Source organism: Pundamilia nyererei, unplaced genomic scaffold, assembly GCF_000239375.1.
Source record: "Pundamilia nyererei isolate P.nyererei 1_Seehausen unplaced genomic scaffold, PunNye1.0 scaffold00130, whole genome shotgun sequence".
Taxonomy (NCBI): Eukaryota; Metazoa; Chordata; class Actinopteri; order Cichliformes; family Cichlidae; genus Pundamilia; species Pundamilia nyererei.
This window is the reverse complement of record NW_005187531.1, coordinates 1,738,490-1,748,221: the sequence shown is the minus strand read 5'-3', so window position 1 is coordinate 1,748,221 and position 9,732 is coordinate 1,738,490. Positions and strand designations below refer to the sequence as shown.

At 40.6% G+C, this 9,732-nt stretch overlaps 1 protein-coding gene across 1 annotated transcript in view; it reads right to left on the bottom strand.

Annotated features, from left to right (window-relative positions):
• The window catches only part of cdk17 (cyclin dependent kinase 17), a 50,585-nt gene that overhangs the window by 15,707 nt on the left and 25,146 nt on the right, over positions 1 to 9,732 (bottom strand). The window contains exons 2-3 of the mRNA XM_005743355.2: positions 5,646 to 5,790; positions 2,183 to 2,347 (exon numbers count right to left, since the gene is read on the bottom strand). Of these exons, the coding sequence (XP_005743412.1) occupies positions 2,183 to 2,347; positions 5,646 to 5,772 (292 nt within the window). The 5' untranslated portion in view covers positions 5,773 to 5,790. The remainder of the gene's footprint in view (positions 1 to 2,182; positions 2,348 to 5,645; positions 5,791 to 9,732) is intronic.

Below are 9,732 nucleotides of genomic sequence, written 5' to 3'. Positions count from 1 at the left end.
TATATATATATATGTGTGTATATAATACCTTTGTAAATGCTCAGAATGTTCCTGTGTTTTCATAAATGAGTGCCTACAGATAAAAACTGTCTAATTTCTTTATTCCAGAAAGCTTTCACTCCATTTTTCATGCCTGTAATGCTCGTACTCATCTCAACCTAACCCACTTACTGTCTTTCCACAAACACTCGTCTTTGTCCCAATTTTCAACTCGCCTTCTCTTCGAAAAACTTCCAAATATTCCACTAACCCCTTTTTCAGATCCTCTGACTTGCACACTTATTTCTTTCTCAGAAACATCAGCATTTTTCAGCTACCACTTCTGCCTTTCATGTGTTTTTATTCTATGCATTTCTCACTCTTCCAGCTTATTTTCTGTTGTGTGTGTGAAGTTTTTAAAGGGTTTAGCTCATTTGATTCCCTCTACTGCTTCAGCAGAATCCCCCCCACCTGCCCTTGTTGTGCCTCTTCTTCTCCAAAGCTTTCAAATGATCTAATCTGTCCTACTTTCTTTTCCCGTTAACCTCCTTTCACTTTCACATACCTCTGCATCATCTCCTGCTATTTTATGTCTTCCCTCATCCTCTCCAAGAACTCTCACATTTTTTTCCTCTCTCAATAATATTTTGACTTTCTCTCATTAAACCAAATCAAACCCAGTCTTTTTTTCTTACAAATCCCCCTATGCTGATTTCTTATCTTCCTCCCACATTGTTTTCCTTTAGGTTGTCTTGCTTCACCTCTTTCTTTCTCAAAAACCTTGAATGATTTCGTTCTCCACCCATAATTGAGCTTTCTTTGCTGAACATTTTCACTGATCCTTCTTTTATTTCCCTGTCTCTACAGAGCTTTTGACACATCGCCACATTTCTCTCTCTCTCACTACTTGTCTTCCTTCTCTCTGTGGTCATTAGCAGCTTTGCCAAAAGGCAAACAGAGTGTAGCAGCAATATGCAGTACATCAATGTCCTACTTAACTGGCCTGCTTTTAGATCCAAGTCCTTCTATCTAGGCCAGGGTCCAGTGTGAGGCTCAACAGGTCCTTTGGTGTTCCACTGGCTGAGAAAAAGCACCAGCAAAAAGCCTGAGCTGTAAAATGTCTAACAGTGTGTGGAACACATGGTTTGCACAGATGCTGGTTATTGCTGTTGGGTCACTTTGAAAAGAAAAATATTTTAAAGTTTGCTTAATGTTTATGGCACCATCTGAAAAATTTGAAACTGACGAATATAAAACAATTAACAGGTTGTGACCACTCTGACAGGCTTTAAGCTAAATGCTCATGTAAACATGTAGAATCCTAATGTTAACTGGTAATGTTTTTAGTGGTCCTCAGTCATCTTTTAAACCCAACAATCAGCAGCTCGTTCAACATGCTACAAACAGACTCACAACAAAAGGAGAGAACACATTAAAACTTCAATGATTGCCAGCTACAGAACATAAAGCTGGTCTTCTGACTTCCTACAAGCATGAATACAAAAACTGTTTAGTCACAAAATTGGTCTAAAGGTGCTATCACATAGCACATCGCTCTGAAACCAGTTATTCTATTTTATTCTATTCTCAGTGGATGGTGTCATACAGTGATGCACCAAGAAAAGCACAGAAATTGGGAGCTCTGGTAGATTATGAGGACAAAGTTTGACAAACGCGCAGTTAATGTGGCTCAATTGAACTCCCATTGAACCCAGCACGTCCTGTGTGGAAGTCCCATGATGTATACCACATTTTAGCATCACTTTTATTTGAACTTGAACTGAATATCAAGATGTATTCACCGACATTTAGAATTAGTGTCTCAGACCATGTTTCTACATCCTGTGAATCATTTTGCCACCATGTAGGTTGTTCAACCCCAACCTTGAAATCTGCTACTGCTCTGAATCATCTGGACATCATCTCACTTCCACCAGTCAGGATGAGACTCGTCACTAGGCTTGACTGTGATGAGTCAGTTCTCGCAGGAAACTGCGTAACGTTTGACTGAGTTCCCCCATCCAGCAGCCTCTTGGGTAAAAAGCAGGCCTGCTAAGGGTTCATGGGATTAATGCCCAGAATCTGTCTGCAAATGTGAAATCTCAGGATCGTGAGACGTTTCCTGTTTGCTCTTGGATGGCATCTGCTTTTCTATCGCTCACTTCCATCCGTGTGTGTGTGTGTGTGTGTGTTGCGTTCTCACCCAGGCGGCTGCCATGGCGCGGCATCACCATGAAAGATCCCAGAGTGCCTCCGATGACGCTGTGTGGCCGGCGCAGGGGCGGCTTCTTGAAGGAACCGGTGTACTGGTGCAGAAAGGAGTGCATGCTGTGGGAGGTGGGTGGGCGGCCATTCCTCATGAAGGGCTCTGAAACACAACAAAGCTAGTGTCAGGATGTCTGATTTCATGACACCCAGATGCTCCACAGTGGAATCACAAATCCTCGGGTGCACGCACGGAGCACCAAAGAATATCACGTCCCATCTCCTTCAACCTTTGAAATGTGTTGGTTATGTGACATGCATACTGTGCAGCAGAGGTTTGTTTGAACCAACAGAATTTTATTTAACATTTAAGTTGAGATCCAGAAATGTTAAAAAATACCAACCTTCAGCCTCAATTACAGGGAGATGGGTAGAAATAAACATGAGACGACAGAGAGTTATGTAATGCCCAGAGTGACAAACCTATGCTAAGAGGAGAATAATACCACAAATAAACACACACACAAATACTCCGTGAGTCAAAGACTGAGACTTCAGGTTGTTTTATACAGATTTTTGTGCTCTTGGTTCTGTATGATGTCAAAGGGATACCTAACATGATCCCCTCATGCTCACAGAAGTCCTACACACTGTGCAAACCTTGACTACAAAGGTTGATATAGAGAGCGAACGCTCTATGAGCATTTTGGTCCTTCTTAAGAAATGAAGTGATCAACTGACATAATTATCTTGCTTATTACTTCTAATCCAACTAGGTCTTAAGACTGCAGTTGCGAGGGTACTTCTTGTTCACAGAGGTGTGCTACACAGCTAGTTAAACACTATGTTGAGCTTAAAGTCAGAGTTTTCTGTGTCATGAAAGTGGCTCTTGTGGTTTAAATTCAGCTGGAAGCGCCAGATCTTTTCAAGTTCTTTAATTTACAGCATGTTCTAAGTGCCATATAGATTATGTTTTGGGCCAATAAGTCTTATATGTGCAAGATGTCAAGCTGCTCCTTGCTGAAACCTGAATGAAGCACCACATTGACACAGGAATATCTATATGTTGTTGAACTCTAATCTGCTGTAAAAGTCTCTTTTACATTGCTGGAATTGTAGCAACTAAAACAGATAAAAACACACAAGAATAGATGTTCAATCAGTGAGTTTGATTTCAACTTGAACTGCTGACATAATAAAGGGATTTCCACATGGCCTTTATTAGGCTGTGGGACAGTAATAATGTCTAAATGAATCCAGTTTAAAGTTTTAGAAATCTAATGTCCAGCTGTCACCTTACAATTCAACAGTAGCAATTCAACTGGAATTAAAACATTTATTTTAGCGCTCTGTGTGAGATTAACAGTTTTCTGCAGCACTCATCTTTTGTCTTCAAATTCAAATTTTATTTGTCACGTACACAGTCATACACAGTACGATATGCAGTGAAATGCTTGGACAACTGCTCGTGACCTAAAGAAAACAAAAAAGTAAAAGGCTATGAATAAGATAGGAAATAATTGTCTTATTTACAAAACTGTGGTGCTTTACTGGGTTTTTAGGCTTTGTCAAGCCAGCTAATGCAAAGAAAGCTTGGCTGTGAACTGTATTTGCAGTGTACCCTTTCGGCTGCTGTCAAAAATAGAGGAGTCAAGAGTATGCCCCACTGCAGGACGGGACTAGATTGCCTCTGGGAAAGCAACTGAATGATAACGACAATCGCCATGATAAGAACATGACCGGTGAGTCAGCCAGTGGGGAAACAAGAGAAGGGAAGGGCTAGAGGCTTTCAAAATAAAATTAAAAAAAAAAAAGTCTGTGGAGGTTTGCAGTCTACTCCTAAATGATAGATGTCAGTACTGAGAAATGATTCACCTTTCATTGCTTGAATAGCAATTAGAATAAAACAGCGAAGTCAAAATACAAACAAAGTAAAAGCAGTTTTGTTTCTGTTTTTAAGTTTTCTGCTCAATGTCCAACTATTCCCTTTGGGAATTACTCTCTGGGAATGCCTCTGCAACCACGAGAATACTTTCTCTAACCCCAAAATTAGAAAAAAAAAAGGCATCTAAAATAATTTTCTAAGTGGACATAGTCAAAGGAGCTTGCAAAGAAAAGCGTCTGGACTTCTTTAAGTTGCTTGAAGACGTTTCACCTCTCATCCGAGAAGCTTCTTCAGTTCTAAGGTCAAATGGTGGAGAGTTGGTGTGAGATTATCATTCCTGAGATCATCATTCCTGAGATCATCATCATTTCTCCACCATTTGACCTTAGAACTGAAGAAGCTTCTCGGATGAGAGGTGAAACGTCTTCAAGCAACTTAAAGAAGTCCAGACGCTTTTCTTTGCAAGCTCCTTTAACTACGATGACCTGGATGACTGAGAATCTTCACAGACCTAAGTGGACATAATTTATATAAAAGAAACAACAGCAAACCGGAAAAAAAGGATTGTAATACTGAGGGAAAAATGGCCAAGTATACAAATATTTGAAAGCATAATGTGGGGCTCTCTCACAACAATTAAGTTCCCTTTCCTCTAAGAAAACATTACAAAACACTTTCTCCCATATGGACCTTTAACATACATACAAAAACATCAGACACAGTTTCATTCTGCACTTGATTAGATTGATGGGAACAGAAAGTTCCAAAGTCCTTTAGTGCATCCTCCATCCATTTTCAACTGTGAGCGGATGGATTTTGCTAACGTTTCAATCATGATGCTGTCACACCAAAAAAAGTTACAAACTAAGTACACATTAATGAAGTGATTAATGTTCATTTATCCTGACAGCTGTCAATCAAAAGCAGCAGCCACTTATGGTCATGTGTCTATCAACCCAAAGGTTCACTGGAGACATGGTGTAGCACATATGAGGGAAAAGCAGAAAAAGATTGGATGTCTGTGAATGATCATTCACTATGGACTACTTTCTGATCGTCTGAGAAGCTCTCAGTGTGTGTGTGTGTGTGTGTGTGTGTGTGTGTGTGTGTGTGTGTGTGTGTGTGTGTGTGTGTGTGTCTTTAAGTGCTCTGCTCTTACTCCTCTTACATAACTCGGTAGAGAGGTACTTGGAGGAAGGCCTTTACAACTGTTACTGACACACATGCTGAACTTTGTCTTCATCAGCTTCAGAGATTTATAATTTAGAAGTCCCTGAGAGATGTCGAGATACAAAACCCCCGTGTCCTTCTAGCTTTTACATATCAGCTGAAGGGCATGCACAAGAAAACACTTAGAAAAATCAGACTGGTAGAATTTTCTACGCTGGTGCAGATCAGGCAGGGACTCAAATCAGAGATTTTTTTAATGGAATTGTAAACCTTTTAAAATGAATCATCCTCATTTTATTCACTGCAACTAAAATATGTTTTTACCATTTTGTTCTTTTGTATTTCAACATTTCTATACGTTCATATCTTTTTTAGAAAAGGATTTGTAAAAAGAAAAGGTGAATACCGTTGTCCTTGGTGCCACCATCTTCAATGGTCATTTGCTCAGCCAGTTCTGACAGAGACTCGTCGATGGTCTGACTGGGGCGGAGTGTTAATGACAGACGCTTCTTAATCCTCTTCATCTTTTCCATAACAGGGCAATGTGCGGCCTGCAGGACACACAAAAACACAGAGTCGGCTACAAAAGAATGCAACATTTAGAAGACTGCTTTCATCTGTGCTGTTATTTTGTGCATTCTTGTGCGATGTTGAAGATTTTGTGAGCACCCGTACAGTCCAAAATATCTCCGCTCATGAATAACTCAAAGCTCCTTTTAATCCAATATTCATTCACTTTGCAAATGCTTCAACAGTACATGAATAAACCATGAACGAAGCATGAATAAAGGATGACCATCGCGCACTTGAACACAGCTGTTTTCACTTACACACACGCTCACGCATTCAAATGAGGTGAAATTAATGAGCGCTAATTGACAGAGTCAAATCAGTTTGCCGAGACACACGTACACGCTGTGCACGGCTGCGAGCGCCTGCCAGTGTTGTTCCAGACGAATGCATTTCTGTTGACGCAGCAGTTGTTCAGGTCACAGGAAACACCTTGCTCAATCTGCCTGAAGCCAGACCGTGTTCATTGTGTCGCTGCGGTATCGCCTCGTCAATGTGTGCGTGTGCATGAGTGTGAGTATGTGTGCGTGCACTTATGAGGCAGGCTGAGTGGAGGAAATGCAGTGAGGAAGCAGCGGCAGCAGAAATGCCCTGCCCATGCTGCCTGACCCTCGGCACAAAACACGCTAACCCCTGCCATCACCATGCCTCTCTTTTCATTTCTCTCTCAAGGTCGTTAGCTCCCTTCATACTCAGGAGACCCCATCTGCCTGTCCACGCACACACACACACACACACACACACGCGCACCTTCACTAATACATCATCCATGACACCGCACAGCGAAAATGGCTTCAGTCAATATCAGCACATGTGACTGTAACCTCACCAACACAAAACCATAATGTTTGTTTTGTGCGTTAACTAGGCCTGAGAAAAATATATATTGCAGCATCATCCCAGACTGCAGTGATGTGTGATCAATAAATGCTGAAGATTAAAAACTATTTAATCTTGGCTATAACACTGATCTCGCCCCCTTTGCTATCAGTAAATGCTAACCAACATTTAGTGATGCCGTTCGCACATCAACATCACACAGACGTTTTGCTACAAAACAGAGCAGGTTCAAGGCTGTTGAAGGTCTGACTGGAGTACCACTGTCTGTGTCAAATTACAATATTACTGACAATATAATTATGCAAAATAATACAAAAATAAAATATTTTTTAAAATAATTTATGCAAAATAACTTTAGGAACACTTAGTTCACTGTGGGTCTACCAGGTAAGGAGCAGGTAAAAACGTTACACCTACCAAGCTCTCAAGTGTTCTCAGTTACAATACATGCTTTCCTCCAACAAAAAACAATGTTTTTGTTTACTCCATACAGTTTGGCTAACAAGATGCAAAGACTAAAAATGAAAAGGCAGGAAGCAGAAACTATCACGACCATGAATGTCAGTAAAAAACACTGAAGTGAAACTAAATAAGTGCCAAAATTTTGCATAACTTTTCTTTTGTTCACTAATTGTGTTATGTGTTATTTTTAGTGCTGTCAGCGTTAATCTTGTTAAAATGACGTTACCGCCATAACCGCATTAACGCGACAAATCTCCATTAGCGAGTTACTGCAGATCGCCCGTGCTTGGGGCCGCACTGCATCAACGCGTTAGCGTGGTTTCCTCGTTTACGCGTTGAGCCTTGTGCGTGGGGCTAAAGGAGATTTGCCACTAATTATTTTACTTATTACATTACTATTTACAAAATCAGTAAATGTATATATTATAGTTTCACAGGCAGGCGGATTGGGCCATCAGCTGCAGTGATGAAGACGCTCCGCCGGCCCCTCGTGTTGAAGAGAGAGCTGAGTACAAAAGCAAAGCCGTCAATCTACCAGTCGAGCTACAACCGTAACCTATGGTCGCAAGCTTTAGGTAGTCGCCAAAAGAACAAGATTGTAGATACAAACAGTGAAAATGAGCTTTATCTGAAAGGCGGCCGGCCTCTTACTCAGAGACAGTAAAGAGTGCAGTCATTGAGAGCAGGGCTGGACCATATCATACTGTTCACAGTAATACCGGTATAATGTTGGGCAACAATAAGAAAATGAAATATCGCGATAGAATATGGGTAAAACACGCATGCGCAGTGCCTTTGGTTTCATACGCACATGGCGGGAAAAAAAGCATGGTGGCGACGGAGCATGAGAAGGACGAAAGCAGATCGTTGAATGAAACGGATGAACCAGAATTGGTTTGTAAAAATGCTGCAACTTCAGTGGTGTGGAACTGGTTTAGCTTTCATCCGTCAGATACACAACAAAGCACTATTTTTGGTAGTAGAGCATGCTAGCGGGCCGTCGTTATTACCGTGTTTTTTGGAAAATACGGCACACTTAAAATCAATCCTTTGATTTTTCTGAAAATCGACAGAGTCCCTTATAATCCCGTGCGCCTTATGTATGAATTCTGGTTGTGTTTACTGACCTTGAAATGATTTTATGTTGTACACGGCGCTCGAAAATCTGTCAAATGTTTTAGTACGACTTTGCTAAGCTACGAACCTGCACAGCTTGATGGATTGTTTGAGCATTACGGCTATCGTAGGCAGGAGCCTCGGGGAGTGATACGTACTGTGCTTCATCATAATATTACCGTATTGTGTGTGTATAACCTGTTTTTAAGTTTTGCAGATATTATACATGGTTATGCTGAGGATATGTTGGCTAATTTCCACTGGAAATGCCTTTTGGTTAAACTGTCAGCAAGGATTTTGCATTTGCACTGTTAAATTTTTACATAACTTTAATGCACATAAAAACAGTGAAAATACATTGATGTTTTTTTGGGGTTTTTTGCACTAATAAAGTTGTGGAGTTGTAAAGTATTTTGTCTAGTGTCAATTATATCGTCAGTTATATCGTTATCGCAAACTTTCAAATGTATAAAATTATAATATAATAAAGTATAAATATTTTTGGTCATATTGCCCTGCTCTAATTGAGAGGTCCTCAAAGTAGAACCGCTACTCCACACAGAAAGGAGCAGGTTGAGGTTATATTTTTCGGCTGGACTGGGGATGCCTCGGCATTCCCCTGGATAAGCTGGAGGTGATAAGGTGGCTGAGGAGAGGGACGTCCCCTCTTCTCTGCTTAGGCTGCTGCTCCCTGCGACCCAGGCTCAGATAAACAGATAAAAAGGATGGACTGATTGGTGCGTACATGGATGTTGTTTCTTAAAAAGACTTTACTCATGTGAGTCACCAAAGTATATTTTCTATTTTTTAGCATTTGTTCCTACTATTGGACAGTTTTTGCCACCCCCACTGTTGCCACCCAGCTCTGGCTGTATTAAAACTAAAACTAGTTGAGCTATTGCAAACATGCTAAGGTACTGCTCAGAGATATTAGATTTTTATTTTGGCAACTTCTTTTATTTATTGCTTTAGCATTTTTTAGAATAATTTCCCATCCAATCCGTCTATAGTGGGTTTGTGTTGAACTTTAAACTTAAATCTTTTAACGTGTGATTAGCCTCCTTTTCAAGAGGAAGTGTGTCATGCTAGCCCTGGTGGCTAAATCAGCATGTAGATCTCATGACTACAGACACAGATCCACAAGGGAAAACCCCCCACAAAACAAAACAAAAAACAAAAAAACAGACTTAAGTACACTGAAAATCCAGCTAGTTAAAGAAAAAAATATTTTTTCAATGCATAAATAAAATGACTGCATTGGAAAACACTCACACAAACGCATTCTCTCCCTCAGACACACACATTCAGTGTTATGAGATAAGCGCTCTTTGTCTCCCTTACAGAGAAGTGTAACAGAGCCGGGTTTTATCTCTGCAGCAAACCAAAACAAAGAACCTCATGTGACGTGTGTGTGTGTCTGAATCTGTGTGTGTGTGTGTCTGAATCTGTGTGTGTTGAAAATACAGCATCTGGCACATATGAGTGATGTGTGTGTGTGTGTGTGT